This window comes from Gopherus flavomarginatus, chromosome 6, assembly GCF_025201925.1.
Source record: "Gopherus flavomarginatus isolate rGopFla2 chromosome 6, rGopFla2.mat.asm, whole genome shotgun sequence".
Lineage (NCBI taxonomy): Eukaryota > Metazoa > Chordata > Testudines > Testudinidae > Gopherus > Gopherus flavomarginatus.
Window position 1 is genome coordinate 68,760,760 of NC_066622.1, and position 21,820 is coordinate 68,782,579.

Here is a 21,820-nt window from a genome sequence, read left to right on the forward strand (position 1 = left end):
TCTTTTGCTGGACAATGATTAACCTAGTTTACCAATCAGAACTGTGAGGCTGTTGGCTTGCATGGTCTATTGCACCACACAATATATAAAGTGTGGAATCTGAAATACTAGTGAACTCCTTGCTAAAACCCAGACTAATTGCTACACTCTGTAATGGAGCCTCTGGGAGCAACAACTATTTTCCTGGCAGTGTGCATCTCTTGCCTTCTTTTCCTTTCAGCATGGAGAAAGATGTCTGGAGGTGGGAAGCTGCCACCTGGCCCTGTTGCTTTTCCCATCATCGGAAATGCACTGCAGCTGAATATGAAGAACTTGTCCCAATCAATGTGTGAGGTAAAAATATTTGTTTCTCATCTATTGTTTGGTTGTAGGTGGAGGTTAAGCGGAGCCTAGCTCAACCAGAACTCCGTGAAATGTCTGGCGTTTACACAATGCCAATCCCATGTCACTCAACTCTTCATATTTCAATCTTAATTTTTCCCCCACAAAAATAATCAATCTTGAATGCTAGATATAAACTGTTCATGTTAACCTATGCCTTTTAATATAGGTGTCTAAGTCACAGGTAATCCAGAATATACCTGCCCAGCTTCACGGCAAGATGTACAGACAATCACATTGTGGGGGAGTGGTCTAGTGGGCTCTGTCGAGAAAGAGCAGTCAGACCTGGTTTTTATTCCTACCTCTGCAACAGACTCTGGTTCCGTCTACATTTGGAGCTTGCGATCTGATTCCCAGCTCACATGGACAGACTTATGCCATCAAGCTAGTGTGCTAAAAATAGTAATAGCTGCGGAAGCACGGCCTAACCACCCTAAGCATAAACCTACTTGTACTCCTTGGGTATGTATTTGGGGCAGCTAGCCATGCCACTCTCTGTGCTACCAGGGCTATGCTAAGGTTCTTAGTGGGCTAGCTCAATGAGAGCTGGCATGAGTAGGTCTGCTCAAGTTGGGAATCAAACCCGTAGCCCCAAGTGCAGATGTAGCCCATGGGTGCATCCAAGTAAGTCACCTAAGCGCTTTCTGCCTCAATTTCCCCATTTGTAAAATTGCTGTAATGATATTTGCCTGTTTCTCAAGGGGATGGTAAGGTGTCAGCTGTAGGTCAGCTTTGAAAAAATGGCTTTGTTCTGCTCCATGCTATTGTTTCACTATAATTATCATCTCAGATACCATCATCTCACATGCAAATGGCAATCCACAGCCTGGGATCTGACAGCCAAGTTGGTTTCTTTCCTTCTGGCTCACCATCGCAAATAATAACAGTTAAACAGGAGAAACACTGCCCCCAGTTACATCTGTTCACCCTCATTCTTATCAAATCCTACCATAAAGAGTTACAGATATGTAACCCCATTGTGGTTGATTTACACAGGTGTAATGGATTGGAAATTAGGCAGTAAGTCTATCGGTAATGTAAAAGAGGAAACAGACTCTCACTCCACTCTCTCTCTGGCTCTGCAGGGCTGACAGGAATAAGGAAAAACTGTCTTGTCATTATAAAGTCAGCAGATGTTACTGTGAATAAATGGAGGCAGGAGTTCTGTGGTGTTAGAAGTATCATTTGTACACAGTCATTTTTCAGAATAGAACTGAATCGTCATTAGTTAAATAGTGCAAACTGCTAGAGCTCACAAATGAAAGGACCTGCATTAATTCCAACTGCTAGCAGGATGAGAAAATTAAATAACACAGATAGAATGATCCTTCTTTCACACTCACTCTTTCCCGATAGGAAAAACACAGCATTAACAGAACATCAAGATTAGAAACTGAAGCATAAGTCAGGCAGTTCCCAAGTCTGACTAGTATTATCTTAGCAACCTATGAGCTCTTTCATTAATTTGTAATTTGATCTGCTCATATTCTTATTCTTAATTAAGTGGATTTATGTTAAAATTTGCTGGTTTTGTGTGTTAACTTTGACAGCTCAGGGAAAAGTACGGCCCGATTTTCACAATATATTTGGGCTCAGAGCGAGTTGTGGTGCTGTATGGACAGGAGGCTGTGAAGGAAGCGCTGATTGATCAAGGGGACGAGTTCAGTGACAGAGGACATATGCCAGTATTTGAAAGGATGACCGACAAAAAAGGTAAATTTCCAGTAACATCAGCATATAGAGCTGATATTCTCTGTATGTGGGGAACACAACTGAGATAACAAAAGGGGAAGTAGCTGGAGTTTCATTTAGAACAGTAGCAAAGATTGGTTCCATTCCCTGTTACTCCACTAGCTCCCTGACATAAATGGTTGTAACATCTCACTACAGGTGAGTGACAGGCAGTGACTAGGCCACTGCACAGTAGAAGGGCGAGAATACAGCCAGGAGACCAGAGCTGGAGAGGCCATTTCCCTTCTTCCCCTGCTCAGTGGTGTAACAAGGCCCCAGAGGCCCTGGTCCAAGAATAGATTAGGAGGCCCCTTTTTCCAATCACAGGCCATAGCCCACAACTTTCCTCCCTCTCTGGCAACATCCCAGCCTACAACTCACCTCATCACCCTCCAAATCCCCTATTTCCACCCACGACTCTCACAACTCACCCCACTTGCCCTCAATCCCTCACCCTGACGCTCACTGTTGCTCCCCACTCACCGTATAACACCTCAACAACTGGCCCTCCAGCCCTTCACCTACTTCACCTTCACCTCATCAGATTTCTTTTGGCCCAATCCTCTAATTTGTCTAGGTTCCTCTGCATTCTATCCCTACCCTCCAGTGTATCTACCACTCCTCCCAGTTTTGTCTTATCTGCAAACTTGCTGAGGGTGCCATCCTATAGATTATACAGCTGGGAACCCTGATGTGCACAGTTGCAACACTCACACAATAGGAACTCTTCTATATTTACAAATATTGTTTATTAATATATTTAGCCCTGTCACAAACACCCCAGCTCAGTAAGGTAGATACAGATACTACAGAATGTACATCTGCATATCCATATACTCACACCATCCCTTGTAGAATAAACCTGAAATGTTAGCTATCATCTTCCTCCTCACCATCACCTCCCTCATCATCACCAGTGACCATCATTCTGGCACCTCCCAAGGGCTACATCTCGCTCTCTCTCCTACTGCCCCTAGGCTGGGATGCCACCTTTATAATATGCTATGCTAATGCCGCTATGTTTGATGCATATTCAATAGGGGATTTCTTCCCTTTTCCTTATTTGTATTTCCTCATCTTACTAATGTTGGGGTGACTTTTTCATATAGCTTGGTACATCAATGATCTCAACTTATTATCATATATGTCCATTCATTACCATGGCCTCTTGTGGTTAGGTATCACATTTGTTGTTTTTGTCCTAACGGTTATTTTGGTTCTTTCCAAGTTCTAAGTTGTGGTGAATCTCTTAAGTTTAAAAGACTCTGGGCTTAGGAAAGCCCCTTTGCCAACCTGCTTTAATGCATCCTCTATGTTAAAGCCATACATGGACCTTATGCTTTGGCTCATCACCATCTATCTAGGTGAAAGATCCCAAACATATTTATGATATCTTTGCCTTAGCTCAACATACAGGATGTGGCCTGCAGGTCCCTTGTGTACAGCCAAAATATACTCTAATATAAACCTATTATAATAAAACAAATAATCAAACCCATAAGAAAATGAGAAATGTATAAGAAAAGATATATAGGCAAGCAAGCAGGCTAGCCTTAGATGTATCTCACATACCTGTTATGTATGCAGGTTAATTGCCAGGACACTTCTGTGGTTGAATTATTTACCTGAGGTCAGAACTTCCCTTTAAACTCTATTTTCAACTCCCCAAATACTTCGGATTTTCTGTTGGGCCATTTATCTATGCAAAGTTCACAGGCCTCAAACCTTATGTTAACTTGCTGAAGCTAATGTCGTACAGGATATAGGCCTGTAGGTTCTTTGCATTACTTGCATTCTCAGGAATGTCGGGTTCCCTTCCAGTCTCTAAGGGTCGTGTTTTCTAGTAGTTACAGACCTTTCTGCTTGTTCTTCCCAAGCTTGACCACTTTTGCCCTGTCCCTTCCAGTCTATATCCCTGTCCTCAGTCCTTTCTCATCCCATCCCTGGCGCCTCTTCCCAGTCCCATTCTCCTTGCCTTCCTTACTCAGATTTCTCAGCCCAGCCCGTCTCCTTGCCCAGATAATCCTATTTCTCCCCTCTGGGCTCCCTGTCCAAGGCCCAGTCTTCCTTCTGCCCTGATTCTAACTCTGCCTCTTTCTCCCTACCCCCAGAGCCCATCTCCTTGCCCAGTCAGTCCCAATGTCCCCCTCTGGCTTCTCATCATTCCCATCCATCCAGGTTCCTTCTCCTAGTCTCCCCCTTTGCTGACTCTTTTCCCAGTTTCTTTGCCAAGCCAGTCCCAGTTCTCCCGCTGCACCCTGCCTCCTTCTCAGATAGGTTGCCCATCTCCCCTTTTCTCCTTCACACTGATTCATGGTCCCAGTCTCCTTGCACAGCACCTGCTCATCCCCCAGTTCCTCATCTGATCTGAGTGAGTTCTCCTTCCATCCCTGCCAACTGGGTCCCAATCCCTCCTGTTTCCCTGGCCATTTCCCAGTCCCAGTCACTCCTCCCAGCTCTCTGTCCCAGTCTCCTGGCCCAATCAGACCCAGGCTCCTCTCCCTTCACCCGCTCTTAGTTACAGTCTCCTTGACTCCACCCCCCGTCCCAGCTGCAATTAGAGGGACAGTCTGGCTTTCCCCTCTAGTCCTGGAATAGAGCATTCTCAGTTGCTTTGTGAACATGGCGCATGCATAGAATGGTCAACACAAGGATCTGAGAAGACAAAATGTTATGTTATTTTAGCCACTAAACCAGACTGAAAGTCTTGACAGGCCGGATCTGGCCTGCGGGTCCTAATTTTACCTCCCCTGCACTAAACCCTAAGGTCTCTACTGAGTATGTCCAAACTTTAATGTTCTTTTAACATAGTTTTCGGTGTGCAATTCTCTCGGTTTTTAAAACAGCAAATTGAAAAACCAGAATTTCCTTCATATGGCATCATATTGACACCTGCATGAGTCACCAGCAGGGCTGGAACCTTTAGATCCACTGCAAAGACCTCTGCCACTTGAGTTAATGGAGTAACTGATAACAGCAGTAGATTGTCATATTTATATGCGGCCCAGCACTAGGAGCTGAGTGGTGCTGGTGTATGTGCAGTGATGACAGTATCTTTGGAGACTTTAGCCACTAAATTCTAAGTCTCCACTGACAATGTGAGAAATGTGATTTTTGAAGGGCTTATAGTTTAGTGACATTTGGGTAGATTTTCATGGGAATAGCAAAGTCACACATTGACACACAGGCCAGCCCCTAGCCAAATTTCAAATCCCAGCTCTGACAAATGGGAGTGCTAGAGTTTCTCAAAGAAAAGGTCCCAGCATTTTTTATCATGGGCAGAAAACATATTTTTCCCTAACCTTGTTTGTGGAAATGGCTGAACACTTTGGTTGAAATATTCAAAAAACTTTCAACTTGATGTACAAACATAGAAATTTTTTAGCCAAAATGGTTACAATTTGGCAAACTAATGTGTTTCCCAGTTTACTTCTAATTTGTAGTTTGTGCCAGTACATATACTTTGCTCTAATTACTGTGACTGGAAGAATTTTCGTTGCTGTGATGGGCCAAGCTCTGTTAGAGAACAAACTACAGGTATTGGACATATTAATTGTGGCAGGGTGCTGGCTAAGAAACTCTGAGCCAGGCCTCTGTCATATCCACTCCAATCAAGAAAGGGGAATTGGAACGGGCTGAGTAAGCCCAGGCCTGGCTGGCCTCATTAGCTAGGGGCTGCATAAAGGCTGGCAGGAAGGAAGCCAAAGGGAGAAGGAAAGGGTAGGAGCCAGAGAATAGAGAGAGGGAGAACTCATCGCTGCTGGCTGCAAGACTGAAGCTGTTTGTAGCTACAAGGTGGTGGGAAAGTAAACTGTAAATAAAGAGCACCCATGATTACGCCAATGCAGAGGTCTCTGGCTGGTTTGTGGGCACAGCAGGAGCAGAAGCTAGAGGGGCCCAGCTGCACCTCATTACAGTAATGAATTATTTTTCTTCCTCACAATTGCTCTGAAACTGCGATGAGTTTAATATGTAGGATATTGTGGTAAATAAACATATCAAACACATTAAGTACAGAGTGATGACCGTGTAACAGTCTCCCAAGCAGAACACAGATACAAATAAAATTTGAGAACAGGATTATACGACAGGGTTGACTGCTATAGCAGGGGACTGGACTCAGTCCCTCCCAATCTTATGTTCCTATGAAACTTTGAATAAACAACATGTGGGTGGGTTTGAAAGTCTGGACCCTCCCTCCTTTCTTTCCCATTCTCTTTCCTTTTTCAGGTACTGCTATGGGCAGTGGGGAGCCATGGAAGCAGCTACGTCGATTTACCCTCACCACCTTGAGGGATTTGGGGATGGGGAAGAAGAGCACTGAAGAGCGAATCCTGGAGGAAGCCCATTTCCTGGTGGAAAGGCTCAAAAACACTCACGGTAAGGATCAACTTCGTCTGTTGGAAATTACAACTGAAGAGTCAAAGTCTTTCTGTTTTTCATGCTATTGAACATTGAGCAGTGGCTCAGACACTGATATTGGTTCAAACATCTTCTAACTAAAGCCTTTAGCTGCACATAAAACTAAGTGTGTTAATATAATATAAAAGTAGGTGGGCAAAGGTCTAAAGATGACCTTTTCAGGCTGTTGTTCCCTACCCACTGATATATGGCCAGTGAGCAAATGGAAAAGGTTTGTCTAGAGTTGGCAGAAGCTAAGACAGTGAACCAGGTAAGAGTGGATCCATTTATCTTCAGTCTGCTGCGTTAATGAGACACCCAAGCTTAGAATTGCTTATTCTCATTTTCATCTCTGCTACACGTCTGATACAAATTTGGCACCTACATCCTATAATGATGGGCTCCCACAGGAATGATTGGAAACCACCGTGTAAATGGACAATGCTTTATAAGTGACCCACTAATTATTACTATTTATATTGCAGTAGTGAGTATAGATCCAAAGATTGGGGCTTTATTGTGTGTGTGTTATAGTAACAGATAGGAAGGACTGTTCTGTGCTGCAAGCAGCATACATCTGAAATAGACATGAAAAATAAAAAGTGGAGGATGGAAGTGTGATGGATCTGCTAAGCAGGGGACTATATGGATGCTATTCTGGCTGACATGCAGGAAACATCTTCCCTGGTGTATTTTGATGGCATCATCACTGGGAGGTCATTTGAGAAGCACCAGCAGAACTTGGGAGCTGCGCTGGAGAGGCTACTCCAAGCCAACTTAAAGATGAATTCAGCAAAATGCAATTTTTGTGTGTGACAAAGTAAATTACCTGGGGCATATGATCTCAAGGGATGTTGATGGTGAAGCTGTCCAATCCCGATCAGTGCCAAGTCCTGTCACTAAGGAGCAGTGTTTCATTGGTCTAGTTTCTTACTACTGGAGAGTCATTATTTGTTTTGCCACAACTGCACAGCCACTATTCAAGTTGGCAGAGATGAGGTGGACGTTTGAGTGGATTAGCCCTGCCAGGAAGCCTTTCTGGAACTAAAGTGGAGGCTCATGTCTGTAACAATACTAGCGTACTGAGATCCCCAGCTACCATCCATTCTAGATACAGATGCCAGTGAAGCTGATATTGGTGCTGTTTTGACTCAGCCATATGGAGACAAGGAAAGAGTAGTTGCATATGTCAGCAGGATGCTGAACAAAGCAGAGGAGACCTACTCCATGGCTAATGCACTTGCTGGCAGTGGTGACCTTCACAAAATATGTTTGCCACTTCCTGCTGTGGAAAGGATTCCTGTGAAGAACAGATCATGGTTCCCTCAGGGGGCTTCATAATTTCCATGATGCCCAAGGACAATTGTACTGGTGGTTGAGACAGTTGGCTCAGTTCCAGTACCAGACAAGACACCGTCCAGGGTAACAGTACATGGATGCTGATGCTCTGTCCAGGAGACTGAGCCTGGAGGGCAGTTGAGAGGCGGGTGCCACCCTGAGATAAGAACAAAAGCCAAAAGCAGGCTCACACCCAACAAACCAACCAACCAACCAACCAAAGGGGGCCGCCTGCAAGAGGAGGGTGCTGCCCTGAAAAAAGATTGTAATCACAGGCATATTGGCCAGAGAAAAGGGGGCACTCGTGAGAAAATGGGCACTCCTGACCCCATTACAGGGACATTTGGGGATGGAGAAGCTTAGCCAAAGGGTTTGAAGTTGATGCTACTGGCCTGGATGATGCAGGTCACTTAAGGACCACAGACATTTTCTTATACCTATGGGGACATAAGACAGATTATCCTACACCTAGAGTATCCCTGGTTACCACTCAGACAAGCCACCCTCTGCAAATGGTAGCGATGGTTATTCTGGGAGAGTCAGTCAGTACACCCTTGTGAGAGCAGGCTACTTCTCTGAGTAGGTAGAGGCTCATCAACTGCCTGATCGAGAAGCACAAATGGTTGCTAACTTCACTCCTTGCATACCGACCAATGGTGAAAATTTTGAATCATGCTTATTCTAGGGGTATGTGACCTCCTTGAGATAAATAAGACCTGTTCTACACCTTACTACCCATGGTCAGACAGGCTGTTGGTGTCAGGAATCAGGGGCTGCAGCAGAGTCGGTCTCTGGGAAACCTAACAAGGGCAGCTGTCCTGTGATAGGCTGCCTGATTAGCTATACCACCTGCCTGGTGGGAAGAGACAGCAGACCAGCTCTTAAGCCCAGCTGCAGCAACAGTTTGGCAGCTGCTCAAAGCATTTGCCCATGGTTGTAATAGCTCCTGCTCCTGCCTTGCCTCATTCCAGGTAACCTGGTTCTGACCTTTGGCTCCAATTCTTGACTTTTGACTTTGGCTCTGGCACCTGGCCTCTGGGTCTGACCCTGGTCTCCTACTCTCCTAATCCTGGCTACCAACTCCTGCTCTGAGCAGTAGGCATGACCAGCCACACCCAGGTTTCTGCCAGATGGAGCGTCTGAACTGTACATTTGCAGCTATGTTGTAGATGCCAATTAACAGAAGTGGGACAGTTTTCTTCCCTAGGTCATGATGGCCTACAGGACTAATGTGCAGTCGTCCCTGGGGTACACATCATATAATGTGATGTTTGGGCATGTGACCACCCTCTAGAAGAATTGCTGGATGGGGTAGCCAAGACAGATGAGTATACTAGTCCCACAGAGTACCTAGCACTTGACAGGCATCCTCAGCACTGCTGCCCAAGCAGTAAAACCTCACCAGGGCCACCTAGAGACAGAAGGAGTCCTGAGATTTAAGGGGGAGTGCCCAGATATACCAGGAGGGTGAACTGGTTTGGGTCCACAGAAGGGAAAGGAGTTTGAGTGCTAAGTTGCAGCAAAAGTACAGATGTTCATACAGGGTGTTTAGCCAGGCGTCAGAGGTGTTTAGTGCACAATCCACTGTCCTCAATTAAAACAATTTTGTCCTCCATTACAACAGGCTAAAACCTACTTGGGTCCTTACCTAGCTGACGATATGATCAACTTCCCACAGCAGGGCCAATAGAATAATTGAGAGCCACAGTCAGCTAAGGGGTTGACTCCCAGAGCAGTGGAGAGGACCAGACCAGGGTGAACATTAGCATGTGTCTCATTGAGTAGTGGCAAACCATCATATGGCATAGCCAGGTGTGGCCTTATCAGAAGGGACCGAAATGGATGACAAAGAGAACCACCAACAGTGAGAGGTGAACCTATAACAGAGATGGTAGAACTAGTACCGGGGAAGGAATTCTGTAGACTGGGCTGAGGCGAGCCAATGAGTGAGCAAAACACAAACGACCCAGCGATATAGGAGGACCTGAGGCTACAGGAAGAGCGCAGAGCCCTCTGCTGGCACCAAGACTGCCACATGGACTAGCACTATGTGTGAGGATGCATCCTTCTTAGAGATGGGTCTGCTAAGCAGGGAACAACAAATCCCATTGACCACCTCCCAACTGCACTTGACACTTCCCTTTCCCCATGTAAGGTAGGGGGAAAGATCCTGAGCCAGGATGTGGCCAGGCTATGTTGGAAAGCAGCAGCCACATGGCAAGAAAGGAGCTGTAGAGAGGTTGTATGCAGAGAGGAACCCCCAGCAACTGTGGACAGAGTTCCATATGGAACAAGCTGCCAGACATTACATTTGGGGGCAGGTCACTGGTAGGATTGCCAGGCGTCCAGTTTTCAACCGGAATTCCCAGTGGAAAAGGGACCCTGGCAGCTGATGCTGACTGGGCCATTAAAAGTAGAAGATGGCACTAGGGGCGAGGGTAGTGCACAGAGCCTCCCTGGCCACCCATGCACCTAGGGGCCACAGGGACCTGGTGGCCGCTTCCTGGGAGCCACAGTAAGTGCTGCCGGGACCCCGCACCCCGAACTCCCTCCCACATCCCTGCTCCAGCCCTGATCCCCATCCTGCAGCTCAAACTTCTCATCCGTAGCCCCACACCAGAGCCCGCACCCCCAACAAGAACCCTCATGCCCCTCCCACACCCCAACCCCCTGCCCCAACCCAGTGAAAATGAGTAAGAGTGGGGAAAAGTGAGCGACAGAGGTATGGCGGGGGGAGTTGGAGCCAGCAGGGGTGGGGCCTCGGGGCAGGGGTGTTCATTTTTTTGTATGATTAGCAAGTTGGCTACCCTAGTCGATGAGGGAGCAACAGCAGCTTGGCAGGGAGCCAGTGCAGAGGGGCCCAAGGAGAGACACTAACGGAGCCTAGCCTGGAAACCTGAAAGCTCCTATTTGCTTGCACAGAGACTGCGCTAGAGAGGGTGCACCAGGCATGAGCCCTGAAGGACTCTGACTCTCGCCTGTACTGCCCCAGGGCCAAACAGCAGGCACTAGGTCTCACTGGGATTTGTAACAGTTTAAGCCTCTGTGCATCTAGTGTATCTGAACCCTTTGCTGCCAGCCCTGTCCCAATTCCCTTTCCTTGAGCCGTGTGTCTGAGTGGCTATTGAGCCCCACTAGGGCTAGCGCCTACAAGACCTAAAGTGCTTGCCTCCGAACCATAGTATGCCTGGGGCACTATTGGTACCTTGGGGCTTTGGTGTACTCCAGCTTCAAGGAGCCCAAATAATTACAGGATTGTTTCCCCTATTTAAGAAATAGAAAGCTGAGACACAGAGATGAAGTGACTTGCTTGAGGTCAAATCTGGGACGTCTGCAGCGGAGCTGGGAATTGTTCCCAGATTTCTTGAGACCCAGGCCTTAGCAGCAAACCATCCTGCCTCTTGCAATATTTAATGCAACAATAAGGGCTAAACTGAAGTTGGCTCTTCCCATCTAGTGAATTGTAAGTGGAAGAAGAGAATGCACTGAGACCCTTCCTCACCATTGGTACATTAGTGCTGCTGCTGCTGCTGCTGCTTGTGCACCCTGAGCCAAGGGGCAGCTATTGCTGTTGGGAATGAGTCAAAGAGAATCGACGGGTGAGGGACACGAGCAGGGGTCTGGTGCATGACGAAAATGCTGCTTCTGGATGTTCCTATGAGCACTGTGCTCTCAGATCAGAGGGGTGAACTCTTGCCAATAATTCCCAGGAATGTTGTACTGCTCCCTCTGACGCTGCAGCCCCAGGTTAGCTCTCAGTTACCAGCCCCATGTGTTCCTTGTGCTTATGGGGAAGGGAGAACCTGAAACGGAAGCTAAGATGTCACTGGTGTGCCAGTGGGAAATTCAGCCTCTCCAGCTGCGTGAGCTGAGCTGTGGGACCTGCTTAGCGCACTCTGAAAGCGGAAAGCAGACCCATCCCCCCTGCTGTTGTGCTGGGAGCCTTTATTCCTTCCCTAGCACAACAACTGTGTATTTGCACTGTATGGCCCAGGCTGGCAGTGCCAAGGGGAGATTGCTGCACTCTGGGAGTTAGTGATGATGCTACAACAACACAAGCAGTGGCTCAGGCAGAGCCCTCTGAGCACGATCCTGTTGTGAAAGGCTTGTGATCTTTCCTGTGAAATGGGATCCAAGTCAGACAGGCGGGTGTCAGTCAAAGAGACACTGATGGCCCTTGGTCAGACCAGAGTGTGCCAGGCAGAGAGCAGCAGAGCAGACAGAGTTAAACTGATTGCCAAGAAAAAAAAGTGGCAAGTGTTTAATTTAGCATGTGAGAGGTAAGAGGGAGGGATTGGGGCAGCCCTAACCCACCCTCCACAGGGAATATTGCTGACGGCCCTACCTTGAGTCTTTCCCTGTGGTTGGAGATCCACAACATCTCCATGCTGCCAGTGACTCTGATGCGGAGGGTGAAGACACTAAATTAAAACTGACTCTTTAGTTTTGTTTTGCTCCAGGGCGGCCCTTTGACCCCACCCTCTTCCTCAACCATGCCACCTCCAATGTCATCTGCTCGATTGTCTTTGGGGACCGGTTTGACTATGAAGATGAGAAGTTTGTGACTTTAATAAATCTCATAGATGAAATTAACAAGCTCCAGTGCTCTCCTTGGACAGTGGTATGTTCAGGGGTTTATTCTATTCTTCTCCTTTCCATTGGGGGAGGGAACAGAAATTTCTTTCTTTAACTATTAATTTTCCATAAACAAGTGTTATTTCAGATTGTCATAATGGTCTCCTTCTGACTAGGCTGCAGCTACTACCAAACCCAGCCTCAAACTTGTTTCTAAGTATTGTTTAAATTCCCACACAAAACACGTCATTAGCTTAGAATTAAATTTACTTAAAGATATTCACTATCAACATTATCGGTAAAAATCAAGGACGTTGCCAGTTAAAATGTTAATGTCCACACCAATCACATGTCACATGCCTTATCACATAAGCAACATGACGGTGAATGTGATCACATTTCTCACCTCCAAAATAAACTTTTTTTCAATCCAGCTCACAGCCACTTACCTCCACGCCCCCTTCCTGAAAACCTCACTAAATGTACCAAAAGAAGGGCCAAACTGTCTGCTGGCATAACTCATTTGAAATCAGTGGAGTTACATTGGCAAAAAATGTGAGTCTTTTAAATTCAACCTCAGCACGACTAAAGTAAATTTCCCTTTGAAAATCTATAATGTGCTACCACTTGCTAAGAAAATCTGTGTTCAGAGAGTGATTTTTCAAAAACAAGATATATCTATTGAAGATCGTTTTATTTTGAAAATAATGGAGAGCCTTTTAGCTAATGTAACTGAATGTCCCTTAAGTATTTGTGTGGGATATATATATGCATTGGGTAATGGGAGTTGGTAAAGTTTTCAAAGTTCTTCAGAATCCATTTAGAAAATAAGATGTCACAGAAGAGTCTGTGCTGCTGTAGTTAAGTCATTTGAGTAAATACTATGAAGGAAGCTTTTCTGCCCAGGAAAACCAAGATGTCTTTTTCTTTCAATCTTTACAGCTGTACAATTTTTTCCCGACTCTCATGCATTACATCCCTGGGCCTCACCAGAGAATCTTTAAACATTTTGAGGAGTTGAGAAAGTTTGTTCTGGAGAGAGTGGAGATGCACAGAGAGTCCCTGGAGCCCAGCTGCCCTCGAGACTTCACCGATGCTTTCCTCATCAAATTAAAACAAGTAGGTGCCGGCCGCAGCCCTTCCCCTTTACTGAGGAGTGGGTTATATATATCAGTGGTATTTATTTGTCAAGGGACAACAGAGTACGTGGCTTTTCAGAAGACCCTAAAGGGAGACAAGGAAATTGTAATATAAAGGGGGAAGCCCTATTCACCAACTCATCTAAAAGCACATTAGTGAACAGAAATGACCCAAAGCACTGCAATAATACTGCTGTAATCTCCAGTACTATGGCCCATTTCTGTAGGATTTGTATAACGATGCCAGGTGGGTCACATTTTGGGTAGAAAATGAGACTTTTTTGGCTTGTGACAATAGATCAAAGGCTTTTACAATCAATTATCAACCATCTGTACAAAACCTTTTTGCAGGAGCAACATAACAGCCAGTCGGAATTTACCACTGAGAGCTTGTTAAACAGAACATTAGGCTTATTCTTTGCTGGAACAGGGACAACCAGTGACACCCTGAAACATGGACTCAAGCTTCTTATGAAATACCCAGAAATCGAAGGTAACAGTGACACACACACACAAAATGTTAAGTCTTCGGGAGATGTGAGGAGAGCCTGGCTCTATAGATCAGTAAATGTAGGTAGAGCCTCCTTAGTTAAACCATCAGATCACATCTGGCCTGGGTTGGCAGTGACCTGCATGACCTGCATGACTGCCATGCAGTGGATGTTCTTTGGTTCATGTGAAGTGAGTTGAAGATTGTTGGGGGACTTTCTTACTCCAGTTCCCTGCAGGCAGAAGTTCTCATCCAAAAAGCACCAGTACAGTGTGCATTACTTGTCCCCATATTGGCCATCTGAGGAGAGGATCCAAAGGCTGAATGGGGCTGTTGTGATTGAATTCCTCTCCCAAACCCAGATCAGTGTTCAGGTTCTCTGATAAGGGAAGTACATGTGTATGTCTACACTACAATTAAACATCCGTGGCTGGCCCGGGTCAACTGGGTCTGGCTCACAGGACTTGAGCTACAGGGCTGTTTAACTGCTGTGTAGATGTTTTGGCTTGGGCTGAAGTCCAGGCTCTGGGACCCTCTCTCTTTTTGGGGTCCCTGAGCCTTGGCTCCAGCCTGAGCCCTAACCTCTAAACAGCCCTGTAGCCTGAGTCCTGCAAGCCTGAGTCAGCTGACATGGCCAGCCGTGGGTGTTTAATTGCAGCGTTTGTAAAAGAGAAGTCTGCCCTGCCCAGGGCTGGTGCTTCCATTTAGGCAACCTACCCGGTCGCCTAGTGTGCCAGGATTTGGGGGGGGCGGCATTTTGCTGCCCTCTGCAGCAATTCGGCAGAGGGGGGTCCTTCTGTGCTCCAGGTCTTCAGTGGCAATTCTGTGGCGGGTCCTTCACTTGCTCCAGGACCCGCCGCCAAAGTGCCCCGAAGAGCATAGAAGGACCCCCCCACCGCAGAATTGCCACCAACGACCAGGAGTGCGGAAGGACCCCTGCCTAGGGCGTCAAAAACCCTGGCGCTGCTCCTGGCCCTGCCACTGACCAGGGTGCGTCTGTTCTGTGGGTAACAGATGCTTTCATATTCCAGGGCTGTCAAACAGGCCCCTTCCCCCTGAATGAAGGCAAAGTTGTTTTGTCTTTGGATTTAATGGGCTTGTAGAGGATAGGATCATGTAAGGGCTTAAATCAAAGCTCTGTTAGTGCTAAAAAAATTCTGTATCCAGTGCTAATTCCAACTTCATATTATCAGGGCTGTCCCTAGCTATTTTGGTGCCCTATGCAGCCCCTCGGGGGGGGAGGCTGTGTGGGGCCCTGCCACAGGCCTCCGCGGGAGGGAGTGGGTTGGCCCCAGGCCTGCATGGGGGATGGGAGAGAGGGGGGATGGCCACTTCCTGCAGGAAGTAGAGTGACCTGGTCCCAGCCTGCTCTGCTCCCCTGGCTCCCCCTGGTTGGAGGGAGGGGGGAACTGCCTCCCAGAACTCGCCGGTGGCACAGCTGGGAGCCAGAGGAGCAGAGCAGGTTGGGGCCGGGTCACTCCACTCACCGGTGAGTGCAGGCCCCAACCATTTTTGGAGTCCTCGGGGAGTGCGGACGGGGCTGGGGCAGGAAGAGGTTGGGCGGAGCAGAGGCAGGGGCCCTGGAGAAGAGCCAGAGCAGGGGATGGAGCAGCATGCAGCTGCGCAAGGCACCAGGAAATTTGGTGCCTCAAATTTTCTGGTGCCCTACACACCTGCATACTTTGTGTATGGTTAAGGACAGCCCTGCACATTAGCAAATGGCCTTGTGAGGGGAGATGCTTTGGGACTCTCTTGCTTAGTAGATATTTAGATGCACTGGTGATAATTTTACATTGTGCTCTAGTTAGTAACAGAACCAGGTATAAACAATATCACTGCCCTGTAATTACATTCTTGGCCCTTTGTCATAGATACCTAGTACAGTAGTTTCTGTAACAGAAAATTTTACCTGTTTTGTTATATTCCCAATGTCCATCTGCTGAGACTTGTGTTTTGGGGGCAGAGCAACCGACAGTTGGGCAAATCCATGGGAATCCTGTTCTTTAGTCTTGGTGTTAAATCTCATTAATTTGATGACAGAGAAGATTCATGTAGAGATTGACCGTGTGATCGGCCGAAGCCGAAGCCCCTGCATGGCATATCGAAGCCAGATGCCCTACACAGATGCTGTTGTACATGAGATCCAGAGATTCATCTCTCTTGCCCCTCTTGGTGTCCCACGTGCTGTGACTAAAGACACTCGTTTCAGACAATACATTATCCCCAAGGTCAGTTCTCGGTGAAAGAGCCAGTTCTGTGTTCGCGATAGAAATAGTTTGGCCAGTTTTTATGTGGTGGGAGTTTTAAATAATTGCCAGGAATGTACCAATTATATTGAAACTTTTTAAGCCTCTGTTTGCAGCTGAACAGACTTTCATAGTCTGCAGGTTAGGGTTTCCATCCAAAAGAAGTTTTGAGAGCCTAGTTGCGTAGCAGTAAGATATGGAATAGCGAATAACTTCAGCAGTGATGTGCAGCTAAGATTTTGGTATCACATCAATGCGTGCAAGCATTCCCCTCTTTTTGGGGGCCAGAGGGAGGTGTTTCTGGGGAAACTTCTTGATACTGTTTGGTCAAATCAAAACAAAATAGTGCATGCAAATGAGTTATGAATGAATAGGTTTAAAAAGGATCAGAGCTCCCCGCACATTTGCCCATTTCTGGAATTGAATGCAAACCAGTACAGATAAATACACACCACAAAACAAACCACGTTTCAAGGCTGAAGTTTCTGTAAAATTGAGTCGGGTTCTTTCTGTTAGTCGGATGATGCCAGTTACTGAGCTCAGTTCATCCAGCAAGCCAAAAAAAATCAGAAATAATACTCGTTTAGCTTCTGAAAATATTCGCAATTTGTCAGCAAGTTGGAAAAATCTGGTCTACTTCAGAAATCTTGGTGTGGGTTTTATCCCCCTTCTTTAATGCTTTAGTCCAGCGGACAGGGCACTTTCCTGGGATGTGGGAGATCTAGATTTGTACCTCCACTCTAGAGCCATGACTTGAACTCAGATTTCTCCAGTGAGTAGCCTAAGTGCCAGGCTATAGACTATGCTGGGGTGAGTCCTCAATCTCTCTTGCAGAAGCTATTCTGTTTCGTATCAATACTTAAATATTCAGTGAAGCAGGGACTCAAGCGCAGTTCTTCTCCCTCCCAGCTGAGTGCCCTAATCACCAGCATTTAGGTTATTCTGTTCTCAAGTCCTCCTGGTCAAACTGTTCCACTTTGTATTTTCATTAGGCCAAAAATCTGGGATTCAAGAAATGTGAATTAAATTCTTCCCTCTGCTTGATCCAGAGGAGGGATTTGAATCCACATCTCCTGCATCCCAGGTGAGTGCCTTTCTCATTCTTGCTGGCTCAGTGGATATTTAAATATTAATAAAAAGTGGAACAGCTTCATAAGGACAGATTGAAAGGAGCCTATCCTGGAATATCTGAGAGCTTGGAGGTTAGAATCCTCATTTTGGATGGGGGGAAGATCTGAGTTCAAATTGTTGCTCCAAATTGGGGATTCAAACTTGCATCTCTCACATCTCAAGTACCTTAGCCTCTGGCCTAAAAGTTATAGGAAGACACACACCCCTCCTCCGATGTGTTTTCTGAACTTTTTCCCAGACAAAACTGATTGGGTCAAATTTGCAGATAGTTTCAGATCAGCTGAAACTGCATTTCTGCTGGATAAACTGTATTTGTCTGATAAAATTTACCCCGTTTTAATCTCCACCAAACTGTGAACCTGTTGAGCTGTTAAAATGCACCAGAAATCACCGCACTCAGGGGCGGGGTTGCTGACTGTGAGTTGGACTGTAAAATTGCATGGGGCTCTTAGTTTAATTATGAATTATAGGGAAACTGTTGGTGTGATGAATACAGTATCTTGACCAGGAAACCTCAGCTGCTTCGGAGCATCAGCTCAGAGGTGCAAGTGAAACTTCTGGATCTTAGCCAAACTCTCCCCAAACTATGTTGAATTCAGGATAATGATCAGATAGGATCAACCTCTCTGAAGAGGATTTCCCTGTGGATGGGATTTCAGTGGGATTAGCTCTTCTCATGGAATTTTAATATTGCTGCTTCTGGTTGAAAACATGAAGTTCAGGAACTGCAAGGAAATGAAGAAAAATCAAGATGGGACCCACTGTCCAGCTCTGAATTTTCAAGGTTTCTCTGCTTTGGATAGTATCCACTTTAACTCGTTTATATGTTTACTAATTTAGGGCACCACTATATTCCCTGTGCTGTGGTCAGTCCTATATGACAGCAAGGAATTTCCAAACCCAGAGCAATTTAACCCAGGGCATTTCTTGGATGAAAATGGTGCCTTCAAGAAGAGTGACTTCTTCATGCCGTTTTCTATAGGTAAAGTTATCCATGTTTATTTCAGATCTCAGATCTTCTAGCTTTGCCTCAATGATTCTGCTGGCTCACACTGTCTGCAGAGGGTTTTCAGGTGGTCCATGAAGCAGAGTCTCTCACGCTAGTAAAACATCGATCAGTCTTTAAACCGTGTTACTTCCCACTAGCCGTTTGAAGTGACTTTTCGGATGCACTCGACATACTCCTCTCTTTGCTCTTCTTGGCAACTTCATGTTTTTCTGGTGTCTGTCTGGTGTAAATGAATCCATGATCAATTATTCCTTCATCCACCTGTTCATGATCCTGCCTGCACCTCCTTACTTGTTACCCAATAACCACCACATTACTCTCCCTTTAACACTTATTAGCTAACTTGGGGAGCGCATAAGCTATTCCTCAAATCTCACATCTTCCCAACTCTCTCCCCAAACTGGATTTAAAAAGACTGCTTTATATATGGAACTCAAACCTTAAAATAATCTTTGAATGGATTCTTAAGCCGAAATTGCTTTCCTACCATCCTGAACTCAGAGTGACTTCCATTATCCTCCATCCATAGAAACAGCATGAAAAGTGCAGCAAAGAAAGATCTCCAATATCTCTTCAATACTCCTTTTTCATTGCAGGGAAACGGAGTTGCTTGGGAGAGGCTCTGGCTCGAATGGAGCTATTTTTGCTACTGACAACGATTTTGCAGAACTTTACCTTGAAATCTCCCATTGACCCCAAAGATATTGATATAACTCCAATGAGTTTCACCTCAAATATCCCAGTGTCCTACCAGCTCATTGTTATTCCTCGGTAAATACCTTGAGAAGTCACCTCCATTTCCTGAGGTGATTAATTTGATTGTCTGTAATCTTGAACTCCTTAATACAGTGACAGAAATTAACTAATTGCCGTGAAATGCACAGACAAATTAGTCAACTTTTTAAGTAAATAGGATTTAACAAAATTAAGTGTTATACCATAAAATAACTGTATGGCAGGTACAATAATCCTGCAGTGTTCTCAAATGGGCTCAGGTGTGAATTTATTCTCAACATATGCTGGGTATGTTTTCAGTTCATTTGTGGTGTAGTTATCAAACGTGAAAGCTTCTTTGACAGCTGTAAAGGCTGCTCTGTTCACAAGGAGCTAGTTACAATGTCCAGCATTTTAGGTCTGTTCAGCCAATGATAGTGAATTATGACAATGACGTTCTGCTTCAATGGGGAAAGTTTCTGTGGTGGGGGACTGAACTGGAATTCCCACTCCCCACTTTATCCAGTCAGGTTCAGATAAATTCAGTAGGATTAATCTTTTACTCTTCATACAGATTCTTTCTATAACTTTTGTAACTCATCTCTGGCATCTTAAATCTATAAAATAAGTTTCCAGGAATGTCCGTCTGTGTGTCACTCAGTGGGAAGGGAGGGAAGTGACAACAAGCATGGTTGAGCTCCTTTTGTTCAAAATATCACCCGGTGGAATAATCATTAGGTTTTGTGGTTTGTTACCATCCAGTTTTTAAGTTCTCAGCCATTTTGAATTGATGAATTACTCCCACAGGTACAGTAAGGCATGTATTTAGGTCCTGCCCAGAATCCTAGACCATTGTAATATCCCGGGAAACTCAACCAGTCGCCACCTTTTTTCTACAGCTAACTTGCATGCAACAAATTCATTGGTTGTATGAGGAAGACTGCACAGAGGGTGGATTACTTGGACCAGCTGCCACACCTGAAGGTCCAGATGCCCCCTGTGCAAATCCACACAGCTCTCCCAACACAACACAACCACACACAAATCAACACAGCAACACAACCAGCATACACAATAACCGCAAACATCACATCCAAGCCCAGAATGTCTGTAGAGTCAGTGTGAAGTGAAGGAAACAGCTACAAGCATGGCTGAGAGTTCTTGATGATTAGAGTATCTCTACTTTCAGTCATCGATTGGATGTGCAGCCTGATACAGTGCAGTTTTTAAGTTCTCAGACTTTTTTGGCTTTTTTGCACACATGACATTAGGAATTATACCTGTGCGACAGCACAGACTTTCAGCTACTAGTATTTATTTTATGTCACTATTTAATCCAGTTTTACGACATATAGAACTCAAATGGAGAGAGATAAAGGGCATCGTATGCAATTGGAAGATACCAGTAAGATTAAAAGAGAAGGTCTATAAAACTGGTTCATCAACTTTTACTGTACAGCAGTGAGTGTTGGGTAACAAAGAAGAAACATGAGCTAATGATCCAGTCCAGCGAAATGTCAATGTTGAGCTGGATGAGTGGTCTAAGTGAGAAAGACCACTCGAGGAATGTGTATTTAGACATGCTCAAAATAACATCCATGAATGAAAAATGAGGGAGTTCAGGTTCAGATGGGTTGGTCCTAACAACTACATGGGTAAGAAAGTCCAAGAGATCAAGATTGAAAGGAAAAGAGAGGAAGCTGACCCAAGAAGAAGTCATGGGATGTCCTAAAGGAAGGCATGTTAGCATGTGGTGTAATAGAAGATATGGCACTGAACAGATCACTTTGGAGGGAGATGATTCATAAAGTGGACCCCTTTTCACAGGATTAATGCAAGGAAAGAATCCCACTTACATTACACACAGAGGGTATGGGAAGATGGGACTAATATCAGGACAGTCCCGATGAAATCAGGACGTCTGGTAACCCTACTCAGAGCAGCTGTGGTAGGGGGGAAAAAAACAGCTGAGCAGCACAGAAGTATGGTGCTGCCACCCTCAGAAATTGGTGCCCAGGGCAACCACTTTATTCACCTGCCCTAAAACTGGCCTAGGGAAGCCTGGAGGTGAGTGGGGTCTGGTGGAGTCTCCCTCATTGTTCAGCTTCCTGTTAGTCTCCCCCCAATCAACCCCTATAGCCTGGGCCTGCCCCCTCCAGCACCTCAACCCTCTAAATTCAGTTCCTGGCCCAAGCCTAACCCCACATTTCAACTTCTGCTTTCCCAAGAGTCCCTCCTGCCCCCATTAACCCCTCATTCTCTCCCCAAGAGCCCCTGCTGCCCCCACTCAACAGCTTATGTCCCTTAGCTTGTGCCTGCTCCTCTCAGTACAGGGGGTGCTGACACCGACACCCCCGCCTTGTGTAAACTGACCTCTGAGTAGGTTTCTTGTTATAGTTTAAAATACATCCAAGGGGCACCCTATCCCGAAACCATTGACCAAGATTTAGTAATGGTCCATCACAGAGGTGGTATAATTTACTCAGCAGGTGAGAACTGGGAAGAGGGGGTTACATTGTGATAAAAGGTTGTTTAATGGTAGGCAAGATAGTAGAACTGGTTGTAAAAAAAGAATAATATAACAGGGATTCTATTAAAACCGGAATAAAGAGAACTGGATTCCACCTACCTAGAATAACATTTTAACCCTTCTGCCAGGTGGAGC

General features: G+C 45.7%; 1 protein-coding gene across 2 annotated transcripts; it reads left to right on the top strand.

Moving 5' to 3' along the window:
• The first annotated feature begins 153 nt into the window (after window positions 1–153).
• LOC127054198 (cytochrome P450 2H2-like) lies at window positions 154–19,216 on the top strand. Of its 2 annotated transcripts, XM_050960208.1 has the most exons (9): window positions 154–333; window positions 1,932–2,094; window positions 6,343–6,492; window positions 12,312–12,472; window positions 13,369–13,545; window positions 13,917–14,058; window positions 16,096–16,283; window positions 18,273–18,414; window positions 19,038–19,216. In XM_050960208.1, exons 1-9 carry the CDS (start codon window positions 154–156, stop codon window positions 19,214–19,216), a joined length of 1,482 nt encoding a protein of 493 aa, XP_050816165.1. The 2 variants fall into 2 exon arrangements, with proteins under 2 accessions (XP_050816165.1, XP_050816166.1); XM_050960209.1 differs by lacking the exon at window positions 13,369–13,545.
• The last annotated feature ends 2,604 nt before the right edge of the window (window positions 19,217–21,820 follow it).

What these genes read in the sequence shown, in the direction of transcription:
- LOC127054198 (XM_050960208.1), top strand. Translation starts at nt 154, where the DNA reads ATGGAGCCTCTGGGAGCAACAACTATTTTCCTGGCAGTGTGCATCTCT. An exon ending in AGTGCTCTCCTTGGACAGTG is followed by an intron (nt 12,473 to 13,368) that starts GTATGTTCAGGG and finishes CAATCTTTACAG; the next exon opens with CTGTACAATTTTTTCCCGAC. An exon ending in TCCTCATCAAATTAAAACAA is followed by an intron (nt 13,546 to 13,916) that starts GTAGGTGCCGGC and finishes ACCTTTTTGCAG; the next exon opens with GAGCAACATAACAGCCAGTC.